The 23,493-nt window shown below is 39.5% G+C and overlaps 1 protein-coding gene across 2 annotated transcripts in view; it reads right to left on the reverse strand.

The window, feature by feature from the left end:
- Nucleotides 1-23,493, reverse strand: part of LOC131066678 (carboxypeptidase SOL1) — a 232,369-nt gene that overhangs the window by 39,089 nt on the left and 169,787 nt on the right. For both annotated transcript variants that reach the window (XM_058001505.2, XM_058001503.2), the window contains one exon: nt 936-998. In XM_058001505.2, coding sequence (XP_057857488.1) covers nt 936-998 — 63 coding nt within the window. The remainder of the gene's footprint in view (nt 1-935; nt 999-23,493) is intronic.

Below are 23,493 nucleotides of genomic sequence, written 5' to 3' on the forward strand. Positions count from 1 at the left end.
CTAAATAGCTCACAAAGCCCCCTACAAGGCTCCATGACTCCTAAATGTGTTCCCTTTTCACTCCATTGGCCTACAGAAACCAGATGATAGGTCAATCCTTGCTCAATTGCTTGTCACCAAGGAAGGGGACATTACATCCTAGTTCTTTGATGTTAAAAATACTTAATTGAATGCAAGTGATGTGTTGTTTTTTTATGTTGTATGATTGCAGTTGTGTTATATGTTCAGTGGAAAGGAAAGATGGTTGTTATTATCTCTTTAAAAAGAATTTTGTATGCACTTTTTGAGGTTTTATTGTAGCATTCCAATGGCGTGGTAAAGGGGCATTACAATATGAGAAAGAGATATTTAAGCAACATTGACTCAAAATGCTAGAGTAAAGATGTTCTTGGCAACAAAGCATGCCCTACTAGAGTAAGAGATCTCTCAATGGCACTTGATCCTTGTTTCCAGACAGGATTAGTACTCAAAAGGAATAGCTCTCCAAAGAGAATGTGGAAAGGACAAAAAGTATTTGATGCCAAAATAGTTGTCTAGAAAAAGAAAAAAGCTATTCTGAAATCAGGATTGTTTCCTTTTATTGGTGTGATCCCATAATTGGACCAAATATAGCATGTTATATGTTTTCAAAAGCTTTTTAGATGGTATGTCTTTCATCTCCTAACTACATCATGAATTTCATATTTGCAAAAGTTCTTCTAGAAACACAACTCCACAACGGGGGCCCACCAAGTGGCTCATTATGTTCCACAAGGTATTTGTACAAATTCAATGTTATCTTGCTTCATTTATATTGTCAAGCATCAAGGACCATTAAACTTGTTTTAAAAAAATAACATTCATCTTTTTACCCAAAAAACACATCCTAGAAAATGTAACGATATAAAATAAGTAAGGAAATCAAACAGAAGCAAGTATGAGAAGAAAAACTAGACCTTTACAAGGCTTGCTACAAGCTGCAACATGCTCATTCGATTATGCTCCCAAAGTAAAGGAATCTGCATGGTTAAATCAACCAAAAGGAATCTTATAAGAATTGAGACAATTATGTATAGCCCTAAAATATTCAACCAAATAAAAATCTCACTTTCTAGCTTTTATCTTAGTTTCCTAATTTAACTTTTTTCTAACAATTATAGTGCATTTGCAATTATTAAAACCATGGTAGCAAAAATTATTTGGGGAAAAAATCGACAAACCAAAAGTATAAGATTTTTTGAAAAAATAAAGGAAAAATCGGATTTGAAAAAACATGAAAAATTATAGGAAAAGAGAGAGAAACTATTTTTTTTTTAAACTTAAGGGCATTTCCATAGCATAGACATATACAGAGCAAATAAAATAGAGTTTAACCCATCAATTGTAGAAAATATTTTTTTGTTGTTTATATTCATCTTCCTGATTATATAAGCAAATATTCAGTTAACTTTTTAAGAGGGCAGTCACCAAATACACCAAAGAGTTGTCCAACTCTGAGATCAAGTATTAGCGAAGTATATGAAGTAACTAAGATCAAAAGTCAATGGACAAATAGTAAAAGTGGAAGCCATTTTGAAGTGATCCAAGAATTTCATTGTGATTGACGCAAGGAATTTTGTAGGGTTAATTCAATATTTTAGAAAGCTTATCAAATCATATTCCACAATTGCAATGCTTTATATCATAGCAACAAAAATCTTTTGAGGAAAAAATCGACAAATCAAAAGTATAAGATTTTTTGAAAAAATGGGTAAAAATTTGGATTTTAAAAAATAGTAAAAAATTGTAGAAAAATAGACACGAACTACTCTTTTTTAAAACTTAAGGGCATTTCCATAGCATACAAATATAGAGAGTAAATAAAATAAAGTTTAACCAATAAATTGTAGAAAATAGATTTTTGATATTTATATTCATATTGCTGATTACATAGGCAAATATTCATTTAACTTTCAACAAGGGCAGCCACCAAATACACCAAATAGTTGTCTAAGTCTGAGATCAAAGATTAGCTAAGTCTATGAAGTAGCTGAGATCAAAATTTATCAGACAGAGATCCAGCTGTTGTTAGGAATTTAGTAAAAGTGGAAGCCATTTTGAAGTGATCCAAGACTTTCATTGTGATTGAGGCAAGGAGTTCTCAAGGGGTAGTTCAATATTTGAGAAAGCTTATCAAATCATATTCAACAGTTGCAATGCTTTATATTCCTTGATGGCAATTGGTAAGTCTTTTATATGGGGTAGAATTCAACAAAAGGCATTTGTTTAGCTGAAGTAAAAGATTAGCAAGCCACTGGTTTTTGTTGGTGTTGGAATAAGCCACACCCAGACCGACAATGGACTGGTCCAAGAGGGGCCAGTAGCTCAGTGGTAGAGCACTCCAACAGCGTATGGAAGGTCCTAGGTTCAAGTCCTAGCTGGTCCATGTCTCAACATGGTATCAGAGCTAGGTCCAGGCTAGGAGCCCCAAGCACACGAGAGGTGTGGCTTAAGGGGGGGTGTTGGTGTTGGAATAAGCCACACCCGGACCAACGATGGACTGGTCCAAGAGGGGCTAGTAGCTCAGTGGTAGAGCACTCCAGCAGCGTATGGAAGGTCCTAGGTTCAAGTCCTAGCTGGTCCATGTCTCAACAGTTTTGGCAATACCTAGCTTGCAACTACTATTTTAGGTAGAGACAAATTTTAATGATTTTGTGTTGGAGGCACTTTTATTACAACTATGTAAGCTTGTTTGTTGTCATTCAGATTTATTTTGTGGAGCACTTCGGATATATTACTCACATAATGAATTGTATGTTTTTGTTTGACCAATAATTAATTATATCAACTATAAATTAAAAAATCATATATTTGTTGTACATTGCACACACTCCCTGTCGCCGACAGGGTCCCCCTCTTTAATTTCGAGCCTTCGTCCAGCTGAGTTTTGAATTTGAATTTTTATCCGCCATTTTTGGGATCCAACAAGTGGCAGTGGAGCAATGAGCTCTGTCACCAATAGGAAAGACGAAGCAAAGGGTGAAAACTTGGGGCTTTTCAAAACCTCTTTCCAGCCCGAAAAAATCGCTAAAACCCAATGGCGAAGTTTGCAAAAGAGGGTTTCAACCCAAAAATGGGAAAAACAAGTAAATCGAAAACAATGTTAAAAGGCGTTTAAGTTAAACTTTGAAAACTTTTCAAAATATCTTTTGGCCCAAAAATCGGCAAAATGACTTGGAATGCAATGTCAAAGTGTTAAGTTTGAATTGCTTGCAAAACCCTTCACCAAATACATAGAAAACACAATAAGTGAAAACTTTTCAAAAAGGCCTTATGGGCCGAATTTCGCTAAATATGGAAAAGGCGTTTTTTTTTTTTTAAAGTTGGCAAAAATGGCTATTAGGCCGAAAAATCGCCTAAATAAGGGAAAACTTTTCAAAAAGGCCTTATGGGCTAAAAAGGCAAGTGAAGTGAAAAGTTTACAAAAGGGCCTTATGGGCCGAATTTCGCACAATGGTGATAAGGCGTCATGAACTTAAGCTTGCAAAAGGACATTTTGCCCCAAATTTGGATGAAACACTAAAATCACGACATCATAAAACCTTGCAAAAGCCACCTTTGGTCCGAAAATCGCCAAAGAGAGCTAAATCGCGATAAAAGAGAAAAGGCGTTAGACTTTCACATTTGCAAAAGGACTTCAAACGCCGAAAACCCAAGAAATGCGGAGAGGGCGTTTTTGTGTTCGAAATTTGCAGAAGGGCCAAAATCGCGCAAGGCGGGGAAGGTCGTAGAGATCGGGCATTTGTAAAGTTTGCATTTTATCCTTTTTCCCCGAAAGTCACCAGGGGTGGAAATCGCGCAATTCATATGGAGGCGTTTAGCTTAAAGGCTTTGCCAGGCACCTATCCTAGTCAGAAATGGTGTGGGAAAAGAGTATTTGACCCGCGCCATTTGCATAACCCTTCCGCAGTCAAAAATCGCAAGGAAGGCGTTTTCTAAGTTTACAAAAGGGCCTTGCAGGCTCGCTTGTAAGAGTTCTTTACTCCGGGGCTATCCTTACCATTTTATTTTCCTTACTTTTATGGCTTCCTTTCCTTGCCTAGATAGATTGATTTGACAGCCGACATGCACGATAACGTGGCTTGCTATGTTTTGCGAAGCTTGCCCCTTTGGGGGCTCTCCAAATAGAAACCCTTGGAATTCACTCGGTCTCTCTTATTTAGGTTATTTCTGGATATTCTTTCAGTGCTAAAAGTTATTTCTTCCCTTGTCAAAGATAGATCTCCTTCTTCCCTCACTATCAGAGTGTGTCGGCATGAATATGAAAAATAAGAAAGAGATAAGAGCTCGTAGGAAATCATATCTCATACTCTCTTAAAGGGGCTAAAGCATGAATATGAGGTCCCCACCTGCCGCCTATGAAACATAAAAGAGTGAAAAAATCTACTCCTGGGTACAAGTTCCGTGTCGAACAAATCTACTCCCTGTGAGACGTGTCAATAGATATGGGGATCTTTATTTAAGACTCGTTGCAATACTGCATCTTTATTTTCTACAACTTGCACAAAGCCTTTCTAACCCGAAGTTTGGAGAGATCATAGGATAAATACCTTGTTCGCCAGGTAAGTTCGTTTTTGTCTCCTTTGAAGTAATTAAATAAATGCAAAGCTGGTCACTATGCTTAACGGTTAATGGAGAATTAATCAGGTGAAATTTTGTAGATCACAATTTTCTTTTGAGAGTATCAAGCAAAAGCATTAAACATAGTGTAAAGGCAAAGCAAAAAATGCAGACTTAGGGACATTTTGAACATTTTGAGAGAAATTGGACTTAGGCAAAGCTTTTCTGGCAATCGTTAAAAGACCCGAACCCCTAGCTGCAAAATTGAGCATTTGTCCGCACCCTCATAGTTAGTCGGGAGTGGCACCTTTTGAAGCTCGCTCCAATAGCAGATTTAAGCAATCCAATTTAATTTCCTACTTCATAGCATTTCACTCCTAGATAAGCAGGCTCTTTTACCAAAGCATCGTACTTTCTTTAAATTTCGGTTTTCTCGTTGATCCTTATGTGCTAACATCATCCCCTATTTTGACTAACTTGTTCATTTCCTTCATCTCGTCTCGTAATCCGCATCCAGTTGTGCAGGATAAATGCCTAAATTGGCGGTAGACTCCTCAAAAACACGTGGTGCAACCGGAACATCTCGGGTCTCTAAATCTGACATTCCCCGCAAAGGCGAGAAGATGAAGTACCAGTACCAAAGAGGAGTGAGGGAGTCAAAAGTCCAGAGCATATGGGAGAACATAGGTGATACTGATTTGGGCCACATAGACATTCAAGATTTCAGAGACCCGGTATATTCTCCTAACGCCTATGGCAAGCCTAGGCGGATGATGGAAAGTGGTATCGCTTAGGCAGCAGGTTTCCCTCCATCCGAGCAAAATTATGAGCTACTAGTTGAGGCTGCCCGGCATTATCAGCCAGAGACCAGATTAGTGGTTCTAGAAAATATGGTGCTAGCTAACTTCATACCTGAGGCTATTGGGGATGCATTTGACATCCCATTTTGTGATAATCCCATTGCTACAACTATAGATGATGCACAGGTTGCTTACGACATGAACCCTACTAAATGCAGGACATTGATAAACAAAGAATGGTATAAGCAGAGAAGGTCTCCGAGTATTAGGATCAGTAAAAAGACCCCTAGAAGTGACTTTCAAAAAGAGCATGGTGATATGGTCACCTTACTCAGTCGGGTTATGGGACTCCCTCAATCTAACCTTTTTGAAGAGTGGATGTTCTACTTTACGGAGCAGGTCTTTGCCAAGAAATCCAAACTGGGCTCAAATCATCAGTCATAATATCCATACACAGCTGGTCGAACTCGAAGAAAAGAAGTACTTCACCGTAACCTCCTACCTGGTTTACATGTTTGCTCGACACCAGCCACTGATAGGATTAATCAAGAAGGGTGAAATCGGGAACGGCCCAAATCAAGTCAAGGTGTATGAATGCTACCCTCAACTGCACTACTATGACATTGCTCAAAGAGAAAAGAACAATGTTGATTATGCAATTGGTCAATATGAGCGTGTCAATGACGCCTTTACAATGCGCCTAGTCAAGTTGATGCAGGGGGGATTGCACATGAGGCTCTCAGAGCAGGCTACCATTTTGGTACAAAAATACGACGCATGGTTTATTCAATTCCCTAGGTTCACCTATATCAGAATAGTCAGCTTTGAGGGACCGCCACTCCGACTTCCACGCTATCCGATAGACAAAATAATTCTTATGGAAGTTGCAAGGCAGGCACATCCAGCAGGCAGCTTACTCCAAGATAAGAAGCAGTCTGGATTCACCTTCCCTATAATTTTGGGTGCCCTCGATGTGCATTTCAAGAATTTGATACAAGCTGATGAGTTACTTGTTGAATTGCCATCTTATGGCCTACAGGAACATTTCCCAAGGAAGTGTTTCGATCATGACAATTTGGCAAAAAGAGCCTATGGCACGCGCTACAGAGCAAAGGCATCAATTGAGGACTATTGGAGCAATTGTTTCGATGACTATGAGGTCCGACAGCGTGAGTATTCGAGATTAAGTGTGCAGCAAATGCGGCTTTATGAGAACCGTCGAGTCCCAGATCAGGTGACAGATTATGGCAATTGCTTGCAAGTCCAAGAGTTTGAGGCAGTAAAATACCTCTTGTCGGGCATTGATTGGTCTCAGGATCCAATTACTGATTTTGAGGCAGTTATGGCAGGTCCAGTAAGATATACCGATCACTGGTTATCCCAGCAGATTGAGAGACTAACCCATGAAGGAATTCAATTTACATACCATATGATGGGCAGTCTTGATTCCCAGTCTTTGAAAGATGAGGGAACCTCAAGTGCACCGAAAGAAGAGATTGAGAAACCCGGAAAGAAGAGGAAGAAAGCCAACGCTAATAGAGGGACTCGGGCATCAAAAAGAACTAGAAGGGAAAAGATCCCTATCAGAAGGCCGGAAGTCAATTCATCATCCAAAGACCCCAATTTCGAGGATGACGTAGTCGAGCTTGACTATATACCTACTCCACCCTCCCAAAGTGATGTTGATGCATTCAAGGCTAATAATCCTCCAGCACAAGGTGAGCCAGATGCAGAGGTCAGGATCATTGGTTCTAATGAACCTGGAAATCAAGTTGAGGAAGGAGAAATTCCGCCTAATCAAGAGGCTGGTAAGCATGAGCTCACCCAAGGGAGTCGGCATGAATTACAATTGAATAGCACCGACAAAGATGACACCACCATCGAAGGAGAATGAAAGGGGGATGAGACCCACAAGCCCGACAGAACTGAAGAGCAACCATCACAAGTGGATACCCGACAGTTGTTCAATGAGGTAGGGGAAAACTCAGCTATGAGTAAAGGACTGGATACTGCATTTGTTCCTTCTATGACAGATCAATTGCAGATTGGCAGTGAGCCAACTGGAAGCTCTAAGGAGCAAAGTGGGAATTTGGCCATAAAATCCGGGCAGACCATCCCTCAAGATTGGCTAGTTGCTCGTGCACAGCGGAAAGCAGCCGTCAAGCCATCTATCAACTTGGAGGATATCTTCTCTCGCATAGGGGAAACAAAGTCCAAAGGAAAGAAAATGCCCAAGACCTACTCCCGGATCACCAAGGATGAGCAGAGGAACCGCACCATCCATATCGCTACCCCACCTGTCAATAAGCCAGCAGATCAAATTGCATTGTCCGATTATAGCATTGCAACCATCCCGATAGGGCGAGCCACCAAAGAGCAAGAAAGGGAAGAGATCAAGGATTCCGTGCAGAATATGCTCAGGCAACTCGATGAAATGATTGTTGAGAGGGACAAGTACCGAGTTCGTGCTGAGCAGGCTGAGGGATATATTGATCACCTGCTAAAACCATTGCAACATGCCCGTGAATCCCATGTTCCCCCGTTGGCATTGGCACAAAGGACTACAACAAAGTTTGAAGGAGTACGTGATACCGCTAAAGCTGTCAAGGAATGGATTCGAGACATTCAGGAAAAGGGAGAGCATATCATTGAAGATGTAAAGGAAATGGCCCACCACCGAGAGACCATTCTTGTCAAATTGTTCGAGGTAAAGGAGTGTTTTAGGGTCCATGAGGTGGTTGGTACAGTTCTTCCCCTCATGAGGGCTCTCTTCTAGACCCACACGCAGATTCCCACATTGTCCGCTATCCTAGATCCTTATGACATCAGCGTTTTTAAAGAATGGTACTGGACTGCCAACATGAAGAATGAAACAAAAGACACCATTAATAAAGAGCAGGAGGATTGCGAGGAAATTTTGAAAAACATGAGGGATCTTGGTGGAAAGATCCTCCGATCAATGGTTCTAGGTTAGAAAAATAGTTTGTCAAATGATCCAGTGCAACCAGATTGGGAGGATAGATTGAGAATTGTTAAGATCGCATACTCCATGGAAGACCTAGAGTTTGCCAGTGGGTTGCATTCGAACATATTAATTTTTGAGGCTCATCGGTCTGACTGGAAGGATGGGTTAAAGCATGTACATCGCGACTTGGAGGGTATGCAATATAAAATACGCCATCCTCCCATGCCCCAAAGCATGGTGTTGTTCCAGCTATGCATCAGAATTCAAGAATATGTCCGAGGCAGAGCGTGCAGCAGGTCAGGACATCTAGAAGGAGTATTTGCACAGCGAGGATGAATTCTTGGAAAAAGGGTCTGCAACAGAAAAGGAGAAAGTGCTTTCATAAAGTGCAAGTTTCTTTTTAAAATCTTAAAAAGCACTTTTTAGGCATAAAGTTCATTTCTAACTGCCAAAACAGTTGTAAATCTTGAGCTCCGTGCATGTGCACTTTTTGGAGCAGCTTTTTGGGTAGTTATTAATTACCTTTTTGGTAGTTATTGTTTCTCCTTTGTTGTTGCTGATATTTTGCCTCCCATTTATGGGTATGGGCAGTTTTGGTAGAGGAAGAATCTGGCCCACTTGTTTAAAGTTTAATCTTGGCCATTCATTCGTTTTTGGAATTCTATATAAAGGAATTAGTTCCTCTTTGTAAAGAGAAAAAACAAAGATTGTTGCAAAAACTCTGGCAAAATACATACAGGATTTCATGGATGTTAAAGTTGTGTTTGTTTTACTGTGAGTGCAAGGTCCTCTTCTCCATTTATTTCATATTTTTGCAACTGTATTTAATTTCAGACAGTTATTTATGCATATATTTGATGGAAAATCTTGGTTCATACCATTAGGAAATAGTTGATTATTGTTTCCTCTGCATGGTTAGTCTGAACCTCCTTTTGTGCTAAGTTCGGTTATTAGATTTGGATAAATAGGTGTAAGAATCTATCGTTCGTATCTAATAAACTTGAAAATTTGAAATCCTTAGATGATTGCACTAGTTTTTACCTAGTTGTGCTAATTAGCTGGCAAAGTAATTTCTAATTATTTTGAGATTTCCGTCTATATGTTGAGATATGTTGTCTTAGTTAGAATTAGTTAGTTGTTCTTATTCACTCTTTATCCCTCTCTCCTTTTTCCTTTTTCATTAAAGAAACCCTCCAGACAAGCTGAAATAGCATCAATCAAAGGCAAAATCAGATGATATAGGACTCTAAATTTTAGGGAGCCTGTACGAAACCAATTCTGCCTAACCATAAGTCCCCTTTGTGTTTCAGCAAAACACATCAACCACTAAGCTATCCTGCAGTCAAGACCTAACAACCAAAACATTGAGGTCATCCCCATTGATCAAATTCACACAGCATTAGGGATTTCCTTATCTCAAGAGAGGATAGGACTCCTAGTATTTCTATTCTGCGTTGGCCGGATGAAGTCGTAGTTCCGCGACTTTAGACATGTCAAAAATATCTATATCTATATATATTATATATGTCTTTAGGCTTTTAGTGTTGTTGTAAAAACACTCCATTGGTGAGGCAGCCACCAAGGTTTAAACCCATGCTGGGCCATTGAGCTTGCGGGCTTTCTACCTTTGTTGGGTCATTGAGGTCATGGGTTTGAACAAGAGAAGTGTGGGGAATGATGAACCCCCTGAAAATAGACAAAATAACAAACATTTTCAAAGTTGATTCCACATTGACTTTGATTCCGTCTTGGATCAACCCTATTTCTAAGCAATTCAATAATTTCACAAGTTTTTCTAGGGTTTTGCAAGTTTTTACAATGATTTTTCACTTTTTTTGCCATTTTGGGGGGTTTTTAACATGATTTTAACGTGATTTAAATGCAAAATATCATCGAAAATTCGGTCAACGATTCTTTCATGAATCGGGATTTTTTGGGGAATAAATCAGCTAGCTCCAAGATTCAGGATTAATCAGGTATAATCGCATTTTTTGCAGATTATTGCTTCTATGATTAAAACTATATATAGTCCTAGCTTTCTTCTTGCAAGATAGTTTAATCATAGTTCAATAAATCACCCCATGCACCAAGTAAACCAACCTCAAACTTGGCAGATCAGACTTTCCCGACACAAGATGCAGCCCAAACGCACCAAAATACCCATAAATATTAAAAAATATTGAAATGTTGAAAGTTCCACATCATTCGAGGAAGAGAAACAAATAATGCAAAAGTATATTATTCAAGATTAATCTTACAAAGGGAGAAATGGCTTTTATAAAGCCTTTAACTTTCATGTGCAATAACCACCCGAATAACTACCTCTAACTAGTCTACCCAACAATCTAACCATAAAGCGTAACACAAACATTAAATAAGACATAACTATCAATAGCAAAAATATGGCGGAGGTGACCAAAAACATATTACGTGTCATGCTCCACATTATAGGTTACCAACTATACCTAACTAAGATGTAATTTTTCTAACACTCTCGTCTTTATCTCTAAACAAAGGTAGAAATATTGTAGCTCAACTAAGCCAAAACCAACAGCCCAAATATCACACTCCAACAAGGACATATCAATGGACGCCCTTAACATCCATCAATACTTGTGATTTGATACAAACTTAGTATGCACAAGTACAACATTCCTTTTGTGAATTGAGGCACCCTCACTATCCACAAGTACAACATGTCACCTATAAATTGAGACATACTCGACATCCACAACAACACTCCACCTATGAACCAAGACATACTCTGCATTCACAGCAACACTCAACCTTTAAATCAAGACATTCTCCACAAACATGCCAACACTCCAGCTATGAATCAAGGCACAATCTGTATACACAACTACAAAACCAGGAAACATATTCTCTAGCCTCCCTTGCTCCAAAGGGGAAACAATATCAAGATCCAGTGCCTCTCAAGTAATGTACTAATCTCTGAGTGAAAAATTAACTCAAGATGGCAATATGCCTCCATCTCCCAGTAGGTCTGCCAACCTCCTCTTTGACATATTTACTTTCTAATAATCCGATGTGGCATGAAAGTTTCAGAAAACGCCATTAGCATTGATGACTCTAAGAGTACAATAGTTATATGATACGTGTATATAAAATCAAAATGTGGCCATGTTCAAAAGCAATTAAAGGGGTGTCATATTTAACCAATAATGTATCCTTACAACAAAAAGATAAAGATCATTATGAACAGTTGAGGAATGTGGAAATCAAAGTGGCACAGCTGAAATTGGGTAAGGTTAAGATACATGATGGTGAGTTTGCTGATTTCATAGAGGATTATCTGGCTTATATCCAGGAGAGATAAGCAGGTAATATTCACAGGCATGTTGCAGCATAATGTTCCCGATAGAGGCTTATACCAAGCTCTGAGATTGGTATGGGATCCTGGTGATTGCTGTACATTGCAGATTGCTTGAGGGTAAGCAATCTCGAGGTGGGAGGACTTGTAATCTCGCTTTTTTACTAGAAATAAAAATTAAATAACTTATTAATTAAGTAAATTATTATGTTGTCCAAGTTATTTTATGGCAACTAATATTTAATTAGATATTATTTAAAATAATGTGATTTTTGGTTTAAAAATTAAACATAAATAGAATCACTTTATTAAAAGATCAGTCTAGAAGAATCACTAAAATATTATAAAAGGGAGGTTTTGGAGGGGAAAGAGCATTCTGGAATATTTTTATGGAACTCTTTTCATGTGAGAGATAGAACCTGGTTCTTTCTTCAACCGGAGACAAAAACCCTTGGGAGATGGTGGATTGGACAAAGACCCAACTCCATCCATGGGTGGATTGGCTTCAGGATTCATATTTGCGCTATGTGGTAATTTTCAGAATAAGGGATTATTTTCAAAATTAATACTGTTTCAAAATAAGGCTATCATGGGTGGATAATAAATTATTTGAGGAAATAAAGTTTTAGTCAAATAAATTACTAATTTGATAAGTATGTGCAATTCGGAGGACTTTATTAACCGTGGCAGGAAAGGAAGTATTATTGCCTTGGTGAAACAAATAAACAATAAAGAGCCAAGAGGTTATATTGAAATAATTTAATATATTGGCATCTAGAAAAGTATAGAAGATGCATGATTTATTTTTATTAATTAAGGCAGGTCGATTCATCTTCTTAATCGCAGGACTCCGTAAAGTTTATAATGTGGCAAGAATTGGCAACATGTTGTGTGCTGGGTTGATGTGGTGTTGAAGACAAGCTGGACGTTCATATTAGTTTATGAGAACTTCATTGCTTTACTTTATATTGGCTCATTTCCAAATGTCTTCAGCAATAGCTTGGCATGAGATTAAAAATGGCCAGATTATGCGTGAGTATTCATGACAAAGGAATTAAGTATTATCAATTATTTGTATTAAAGTTCAAGGTTGGGTATATTGGACACAAGCTTCAAAATATCATTTTGAACTAAATGAGTCCTCATATCTATTAGCCTAAATCATGCTCTATACAATGGATTTGTGAGGATGAATACAGATTGCAGCTGAGTATCATTGGTCTCAAACTGGGGCATAATCACCTTGCAGGTCAAGGGTTTCTTCTGCCCTATTTTGGCATATAAGTCATTTATTGGAGGGTGACTAGGTGGTGTGGCAGGTTTCTGGAGAGTTGTAAGTTACAATAATCTTAATCTACTCTATATATCTGCTGTTGTATTATCTCAAACAAATCTGAAAGTATCTTTGTGTGCACATGATAATCTACAGGGGTCAATTTGATGAATACTAAGTTTTGAGCATGATGGCATGTGGATTATGTTAATGTCTGATCCTTTTTTGTTGGATGTGGATATATTTATGTTATTGGCATGGACTTTTGGATAGTGGTGTTACTAATATCACAAGGTCAGCAACTATACTCTGTAATAGTTTAAGCTCTGTTATGTTGGCATGAAAAGATTATTGAAATGCTCAGGAGAAGTCATATCCATTCAAAGTTTCAAACTAAGGGTGCAGTTTTGAAACTCTATATTCATATCAAACTTTAATGTTATTCATGTACCATTGTATACTTATCTATACTGCAGGAAAAATGAACAAAAGATTTCGGTTTCAGTTATATTAATGCATCCATGGTTATGTTAAGATTATCATCTGATTGTTCTTTACCTATGCTCCACAGGGATGTGTCCCTTGGCTTGGTACCCCCATCCCCATACCAGAAAAGTTTTGAGGACTTGAGGATGCCAGGAAACGTCCCCTCCCTGCCCCCTTTTGCAACCAAAAATCTGAAACATCCCCGGTACACCGAAAGAATTAACAGGGGACATAGGGGGACGGGACTGTCCAGGGGATGGCTAGCCATTCTCTACAGCCCAGTTCTGTTTTGGATACCCATTTTTAAAAAAAAATAAAAAAGAGCACATTTTTAAATGAAAAAAAGGGGTGTGCGGGCGCAAAAGGACCCCCCCACCCCTTTAAACAAAACCTAAACCTAATGTATCCAACAAAACATCAAAAGAAAAAAAAAACATTCATTTTAACATTTGCAAATGAGAAGAGCAGCAGGTGGTCAAGGAGAGAACAGCAGCTCAAAGAGGAGGATAGGATATAAAAATCACTACAGTAGAAGTAAGTTATTCATTTTACATTTGTTTTAGATTTTTTCAGGTTTTTTTCAAGTTTACCAGCACATAGGGAGAGCATTGTGCCTTTTTTTTTATTAATTTGAACTTGCAGCCCTCTTTGAAATTCTTATAAAAAACAAAAATCATGAGCAGCAATGGTAGTGATAGTGAGGATGTTTAAGTTCAAATGCAAGAAAGAAGCAGACCTAGAAGTATGGCAGCCATTGGGGGATCTTCAGGGAGTGGAAGTGTAGCAGGGCCAGCAACTTCAAACAGATTTGAATGTCCTTCCCAACTCCTCAAAACCTATACAAAAGGCCCATTCAACCCCAAAAAACCTCTACTACAATTTGCTTCAAGAGTTGATGAAGATTAAAAAAAAAAATTAAGGGTAGTAGTGTATGGGAGTACAAACAATATAAGGACAGTTATACGAGAGTTTATTGCTATCTTTTTTGGCTAGGCAGTCAAAGGGTGGATGTAAAAGTAACTCAATCTGAGAAAATTGAGGCAACAACATTGCATATGGAGGGAGAGACATTAAGTAAAGGGATTCCAATGGAGAGTTTGCAGCCTAGTGTGTCAATGCCTACAGAATCCGTGGATGTTGCTTCTCATGTGGGAGAGGGTTCTACTTCTACTAGGAGAAAGAAGAGAAGTGCTAATATTGCAGATTTGTTTAATATACAATCATGAGATGTGGCTGAATCCTCTATTGCTAAATATTTTCATGCTCATGCCATACCATTTCATGTCTCAAATTCACCATATTTTAAACAAATGTTTAAATATGTTCAAGTTGTCAGGCCCTCATTTGTTCCACCTGGAGGAACTAAGCTATGCACCAACCTTCTTGATATAGAGTACTACAAGATGAGTATTTTGATGGAAGATATGAAACAAACATGGATAAGTGGTGGATGTTCCATAATCATGGATGGGTGGACCGATATCAAACATTAATAACTCATCAATCATATTGTCACTAGTTCAACAGTCTCTTATTTTCTTAGAGCTATAGATTGTACGAGGAAAAGGAAGGATGCAACTTCCAATTTCATAATTTGAGAGATGATATAGAGGAGGTCGATGCCTCTAATGTTGTGCAGGTAATGACTAATTCATTCCATGTGTGTAAGTTAGCTGGATTGATGGTGGATGGTGCTTATAAGCACATTTTTTGGACCCCATGCTATGTGCATGCATTGAAAAATACCTTGAAAGGCATTGAGAAGATAAATTGGGTGAAGGTAGTGATGTTAAAAGCTAGAGATGTATAGATGTTCATTTACAATCATCACACTTCACTTGCTTTGTTTAGGACATTTTCAAGGAAGAAATTCCTCAAGACTATCGAGACTAGATATGCTAGCTACTTCATTTTATTAGAGAGGATGCTTGAGGTCCAAGAGGCTCTACAATCAATGGTGATCAATGCAAAGTGGGGTAGAGAGCATGAAGCAAGCACACCAGAGGGAAGAAGTGTGTGTAATGTCCCCATTTGAAATAGGTTTTGATGATAAATAATAATGGACATAAAATAATAAAAATATAATATAATATAATTAAAATGTAATTAAGTTAATGAATGGTCAAAAGGCATGGAATGAAGAGTTGTGACTTTCTGAAACATGAGATATAAGAGAGAAGAAATCATTTGAAAAAGGATATGGAGGAGGGAAGAAATGAATGAAACATGGGAATCAAGGAAGAATTAATGGAGAAAGAAAGGAATGGGAACTAGATAAGGTTGTGTATCTTTCAAAGGGCAAGAATTATGAAGGGTTGTACTATTTCAAAGGGTGCTAATTGTGAAAGGTTGTGTCACTTGCCAAGGAGCAAGCATGATGAAGAGATGTGAGCTCTCCTTCACATGAGAAGGTATAAAGGGAAGAAGGCTCATTTGAGGAAGAGAGGGAAGGGAGATCAATTTGGAGAATAATATATTATTCTCAAAAGCAGCAATGAAAAGTGGCGACTTAATTGTTATGGAAGGTGGTACCTCAATCCACATGAAAGGTGGTGATTCTTTCACCAATAAAGTATAAAGGAGATATCATTTAAAGGAAGGGCAGGAGAAAAGAGGGAATAAAATATATAAGGCATTAAGAGAAGATTTAGGAGCAGACCTAAATCAGGGAATGAAATCAGATTTGACTATTAATAATTAAATATACAGCAGTTCGAATACAATTGTGGGTTTGGGTATGAGTTCTTTACGCACAATGTGATGAATATTATCTGCTCAATGATGACTAATAATATGTTGTTCTTTATAACTGTTTATAATATATATCTGACTGTTTATGACTGTTATAATAAGCTGTATGTTTATGACTGCTTAGGATTCATTATATATCTTGCTTCATTGTTATATTCAACCATGATAGGGGCAATGAGCATTTACAAGGAGAGCAACAGCAATGGGGTACTCTTCTAGGTATGTCACCTCATGGTTGTGACCGAATGGTCCCATGAGGCCAAGGGGGTACAAGGGGTACTTCCTTTGGGCTTAGAAGGGATGGACTTCCGGGGCACCCAATTGTGAATATACCTCAACCCTCTATCATGGTAGATCAACATACTAAGGACTCCAATCATAGGAAGTGGGATTGGATAACAAGATGAAGGGGAATGGTTATAGGACACCTCACTAGGTAAACCACCTCATATGGATGGCAGGGGCCATATGAGGCCAAGAGGGATGGTATATCTGCTCTTCGGCCTAGGGTAGACGATCTCTAAGGCACCTTATCAAGTCACCTTATCCGTATATCATATAATTAAGTTAATGTTCCTCTATTCCATTTCGTGTTTAACTTGGAAATTGTGATTTAGGGATAAATTAGGGCATTCACAAATAGGGGACATTACATATGGTCTCAGAGCATGATCCTGCTAACCTACAGGGAAAAGCTAAAACAATGAAATGCATTCTATTTAAAAAGAAATTTGAAGGTCTAAGAAAGGGATCTATAAACTTAGTCAAAAAATAAAATCAAGTAGACCAAAATTGCATTTCTATATATATATGCCTTTAACTACTTTATGACTAATGTGTTGAGCATGCTTACTCCATGTATATTTAACATGCGTGCTTTTCTCATGAATGCCTTGTTTTTGTTTCATGTCTGATATGTTTTCAGCATGTATGCTTTGTGTCTTATGTGCATTTATGCATTGCTTCATGACTGATGTATGTCCACTCCATGAGTGCCTTTCTCATATATGCTTTGTACCTTACATGTATTTTATTTATTGCTTCGTACCTTACATATGTGCTTCATGCCTCCATGTATTTGTGTATTACTTCATTTCTTACATGTTTTATGTGTATGCTTCATTCTTTACGCCTTGCAGGTGTATGATTCATACCTCACGTGTATTCATGTGTATAATTCATGCTTGACATGTATTTGAGTGTGTAATTCATGCTTTATGTGTATGCTTCATGTCTTACTTGTATTCATGTGTATGCTTCATGGTTTACGCCTTGCATGTATTCGTATGCATGATTCATGCCATATGTGTATTCATGTGTATATCTCATACTCTATGTGTTTGCTTCATACCAAATGTGCTTCAGCATGTTTACTCCATGTGTGTTTTATATGCCTACCCTTCTCATGTATGTTTGGTGTATTGTATTGTAATGTCCCCTTCTCAGGCGCAATGTTTCAGTTGACTGATGGCCTATTTCGGAGACCCGTAGGCTACTCAATGGGTGAAATTAGGGTTTTCAGTTTTGGAGGTTGTTGTTGCTCGTGAATTAGAGTTTGGATCGCGGATTATTTCTGGGTTTTCAAAGGGCTTCGCAGTGGTTTGTCCGGCTTTGCGTTCCGAGCACTTTTTGGAATTTGCTATTTTTAGTAGATTCTATTTCTGGCAATGGTCCTAATTATTTCGACACAGTTGGTTCTCTTCTTCAGTTGGTTCAATTGGCTTCGTCACTTTTGGCCTTGGGATGTTTTTGGAGAGATAAGTTCATTCCATTTAAATAATGTTATGTTTTAATGTTATATTTTAAAGTTGACCCCTTGGCCTAGCTTCATCACTTCAAGTTGTTTTAAAAGGTGGTCTTCAAGGGTGGACGCATCATGGAAGGGATTTAATATTTCCTAAGGTCTAAAATCTTGCTTATGAAAAGGGGTGCCAACTTTATGAAGAGAAGTGAATTAAAATAAAGATTAATTAAACTTTTAAAAGTGGCGCCATCTCTTGGAGGAAAATTCAAATGTGAAATTAGGGCGCACTTTCTAGAAGCCTCTAGAGATTTCTTGTTAAGCTTATAAATGGAGGCCTCTTCCCTTCATTTGGCATCTTATGTCTATTGTAATGTTACTCTGTCGGAATGGTATTGGGGTTGCTTCGAGGACTGAATGCCTCCTAGCCTTGGCATTGCTTCTTGCTTGAAAGATAGCAACTAGTGGTGATTTAGTGTAGTTGTGAGAGTTTGTAGTGGGAATTGCATTGTAGCTTGAGTTGTGCTTGAAGTTCAGTTATTTGCATTTCATTTCATTTTCGGGAGTCGCGGTTAGCAGGGCAGATTTGTAGTTTCACTCATATAATTCAAAATAAAAACATATTCATTCTGGGTATTGCATATTTCCTCTTGTTTTGGCTGGGCGCTCCTTTGTGCAAATTTGCAGATTCTAATATGAAGTGTTTTATTTTATAGAGAAGAATCGCCATTCTTGCTTGGCGTCACTGCTGGGAATTGCCTTGGGGTTCGTGTTAAATAATCTGTTGGGTTATTGTCTGATTTCTTGGTATTGGTTGGGTCGCCTCCTTCATAGGAAGTCATTGCTTTTGGTTTTGGGTCATTCGGACTAGTATTGAGAGAGTAATGAGCATTTTAGTGATTCCATGTGTTGCTGATTAAGCATTTCACGTGCAGATCTGTCATAAATCAGAATATTAAGATAGATCATTGAGCAGAATTTCTTGGACTTGTCATTTTTGTTAAGCCTGAGAGAGCCTTCTATATTGTTACAGCATTGTATAGTCTTAATCCTATGATCTTGGCAAGCATTTACTATCATATTGTAAGCTGAACAATAGTACTGGCAGCATTTCTTCTCATTTTCATTTCACGCTTGTTATTTACATTTAATTCCATTTCTAAGTTCTTAGCATCTCTGCCATATGGTAGCTCCATTCTGTTGTGCGTTGCACACGCTCCCTGTCGCCGACAGGGTCCCCTTTCCTGTTTTGAGCTTTCGGTCGTTGTCCTGAGGTTCCGAGCAGAGTTTCTCGTGTCTCTTCGAGCGAGTTCGTGACCGATCCGTAAACTAATTGGCATTGGAGTAATGAACCGATGAGTCCTCCTGACTAGTCTAGCTCTCGGGCGTAAACACCAAGAGCTTTGATCGAAGTTTTGAAAATCGCCTTAGATAGGCGTAAGATGGTAGGAATTGACAGATCCCGCCAAGCCAGAGCTATGAGGCCGATTACATAAGGTTTGTCACCCGACCTTTGCAAGGTTTGGGCGAGAGATGATTTTCGCCTGTTGATGAAAGATCAAATTGCCCGGCCAAGTGCCTTAGTATTCTGATGCCTCCCAAATCCAGATTTGTCGAACCTGGCAAAGCTAGTAGGAGGTTCGACGTTCTGTGCAAGTTTCCAAAATTGTCTAAGGGGCAGATTTCGGACCTTGGGGCGAAAATTTCAAAGCAGATTCTCCCTACTTGGTTCGAAAGGAATGCAAAGTTCTTTTAAAATGTTGCAAAGATAGCGCTTCAAGCCCCGAAAATCACTTAAGTGTCCATTTTCGGACCCTAGGACAAAATTAGAAAATGTGAAATAGTGCGAGATGTTTCAAAATTCCTCCAGCTCCGAAGTTCGCTTTATAACCCCTAATTCGGACCCCTGCCCCGAAATTTGGAAATGCATCAATTTCGCTAAAACGTCCAAATGGTCCGAGGTCTTCTTGATTTGGCAAAAATGTTTTGAGGTCCGAAACTTCGGATATAAGGTCAAAATCGCGAAAGTTCCCAAATTCGGACCCGAAAGTAAAGGGTGTCGAGGGAAAAAAGAGAAGGCGCGTTTAAACTCCGAAAACGCTAAAGTGCTTCAAGCATCCGAAATCACTAAAGCAACCTTCTTTTCGGACCCTTGGGAATAAAGTAAAAACACGAAATGTTTTAAAAGCGCTTCAAGCTCCGAAAAGAACTTAGAGCTTATTTTCAGACCCTAGCTCCGAAATGCCAATAAATGAAAATCGCGAAGGAGGCTTTCAGGTCCAAAATCGTCTGAAATCTTTAAGTCCTCATTTTCGGACCTGGGAGCGAAGATTAGAAATGCCAATAAATGAAAATCGCGGAGGATGGCATAGTAAAGAGGTTGGCATAGCTTGCAGATTCATTCAAACACTCTGAGGTTTCGCTGGCATCCAACATAAACGGCGAGTATAGCGTCAAGCTCCGAAATCACCAGAAATCGCCGAAGTTTGAAGGGGTGTCATGACTCCAGGGTTTGGCAAAGATTGCAAATAACGTTCAAGCTCCGAAGTTTGAAGAGTTGCGAGAGCATGCGATAAAGGGCGCCCAGGTCCGAAGTCTTGAAGAGTTGCGAAGCGTGCTAAGTACTCCGAAAATCTCCAGCTCGCCTAAAACCCCAAGGACTTCCGAAATTCGCCAACGGGTTGAGAATCTCCAAGTTTGCAAGAGGCGTTCAAGCTCCGAAGTTCATGCAGGCTGGGTAGAACCAAGTTTAAGTTTCGAAACCTCCAAATTCGTCAAAATCCAAAGTTGGAGAGAAAATGCAACTCAAAATTTGAAAAAACTCTCCAAGGTCCGAAAATAAGAAGGTAAAACGCTGCATCAACCCCTCTCGATCATTTAAATGTAGATTGCCAATTACCCAGGGTAAAACCATTTAAAAATGATAAATTCTCTTTCGTCCACCAAACCGCGAAAATTTAAATCAAAGGGATAACCGTTGGGATTCAAACTTTGCAGAATCGTTCGTTCATTTCACGCGACGAGGTCGAGTAATCTCTTGCCATCCGCTCCCATCAGGTACGTACGCTTTATCGCGTATGATCATTTGAAAAATGCTTAAATCAAGTAGACAAATGCGTGAGATTTGATCGCAATGCTTGAATTCTTGAAATCTGCATGTTTTTTTTTCATAAAACGTTGTTCAAAGCACTCGAAATTTAGAATTCACTCCCAAGGTTTAGCCAGAAATTGCACCTCTTTTCAAACTCAAGAAAATTTCCATGCTTTGCCTCTGTTGAAAGTTAATCAAAAATCCAAAAGTGATAAGTATAAATGCGTAGTCACAAATCTTCAAGAATATGCTGCGGTTAAAGTTAATCAAGCTGTTAGCTAAAATAATATTGCTCCATGTCCGGACTAAACTCTAAATTAATCCCGGCCTGCTGGAGCACATCTTTTGTTATCTAACCCGCATTACCTTTCTTGTATCACCTTGTAATCCGCGTCCGGTTGTGCAGGATAGATGCCTAAATCGGCGGTGGAATCATCAAAAACGCTCACTGTAGCCGAAACCTCACGAGCATCCAAATCAAACATCCCACGTAAGGTTGAAAAGATGAAGTACCAATATCAAAGGGGAGGATTGAGGGCGTCGAAGGTTCAGAGCATCTGGGACAACATTGGTGACACCAACCTTGGCCATATTGATATTCAGGACTTCAGGAATCGGGTCTTCTCACCCAACGCATATGGCAGGCCTAGGCAGATGGTGGAAAGTGGCATCGCCCAAGCGGTAGGTTTTCCTCCAGCAATCCAGAACTATGAATTAGTAGTAGAGGCTGCTCGACATTACGAACCAAAGTCCAGATTAGTGCTTCTGGAGAATATGACTATCGCCGACTTCTCCCCTGAGGCTATCGGTGATGCATTTGATATCCCCTTTCCAAATAATCCCACAGCTACAACCATAGACGAAGCACAAGGGGCATATGATATGAATCCGGCCCGATGCAAGGCACTGATTAACGAAGAATGGTTCAAGGAGAAAAGGCCTTCGAGCACCAGGATTGTGAAAAAGACCCCCAGAAGTGATTTTCATAATGAACATAGGGATATGGTCACCTTACTCAGCCGAGTCATGGGACTTCCTAAGTCCAACTACTTTGAAGAGTGGATGTTCTATTTTGCAGAGCAGGTCTTCGCCGGAAAGTCTAAGTTTGACTGGGCCCAGATCATAAGCGATAACATCCACACTTAGCTCGAAACAAAGAAGTACTTCACCATGACCTCCTATTTGGTCTATATGTTCGCAAAGAACCAGCCACTGCCAAGATTGATAATGAAAGGTGAGATCCGGAATGGGCCTGGTCAGGTGAAAGTCTATGATTGCTACCCGCAGCTGCACTACTAGGATATAGCTCAAAGGGAAAAGAACAGCCCGGCTTATGCGATTGGTCAGTATGAACGCGTCAATGACGCCTTCACAATGCGCTTGGTTAGGCTAATGCAGGGCGGGTTGCACATAAGGCTCTCGGAGCAAGCTACTACTCTAGTATAGAGGTATGGAGCCTGGTTCATTCAGTTCCCAAGGTTTTCCTACATCCGAATAGCTGGCTTCGATGGTGCCCCCCTTCGACTTCCACGGTATCCAACCGACAAAGTAATCCTTATGGAGGTGGCAAGGCAATCATGCCCTGCTGGCATCTTACTTCGAGAGAGCAAGCAAGCTGGATTCACATTTCCTATGATCATAGGCAGCCATGATCTCCAATTGAGAACCCCCACCCTAGCAGAGGAGTCCCTTGCAGAATTGTCCTCTTATGGCCTCCAAGACCATTTCCCAAGAAAATACTTTGATCATGATAATCTGGCAAAAAGGGCCTATGATCGAAGATACAGAGCAAAGGAGTCAGTTGAAGACTATTGGAAAAATTGCTCCGATGACTACGAAGTCAGACGACGGGAATATTCTAGGTTGAGTGTGCAGCAGATGCGACTCTTTGAATACCGTCGGGTCCCAGATCAGCTCACGGACTCAGGAAATTGCCTCTAGGTCCAAGAATTCGAAGCAGTAAGACACCTCTTGCCAGGCGTTGATTGGTCTCAGGACCCAATCACAGATTTCGAAGCAGTTATGGTAGCCCCAGCAAGATACACAGATCAGTGGTTACATCATCAGATCGAGAGGCTAGTCCATGAGGGGGTCAAGTTCACTTACCATTTGATGGGCAGTCTTGACTCTCAGTCTTCCGAAGACGAAGGGACATCAACTGAGAAACCAGAAAAAAGAAAGAAAGCTAAGGCTTGCAGAGGAACTCGGACGCCCAAGAGAACAAGAAGGGAGAAAATTCCCATAAAAAGGCCAGAGGTCACTTCATCTTCAAAAGATCCTAGTTCATCCGACGATGCCATAGAGTTGGATTGCGTACCCGCTCCGCCTTCCCAGAGCGACATCGATGCATTCGAGGCCAATGATCCTCCTACACCTGATGTACTGGACACCGAGCCAAAAGGCCTCGAGTTGACCAAACTGGGTAACCAAATAGAAGAAGGAGAAATCCCATCCACCTAGGGGGTCGAAGTGCATGA

This window comes from Cryptomeria japonica, chromosome 3, assembly GCF_030272615.1.
Source record: "Cryptomeria japonica chromosome 3, Sugi_1.0, whole genome shotgun sequence".
Taxonomy (NCBI): Eukaryota; Viridiplantae; Streptophyta; class Pinopsida; order Cupressales; family Cupressaceae; genus Cryptomeria; species Cryptomeria japonica.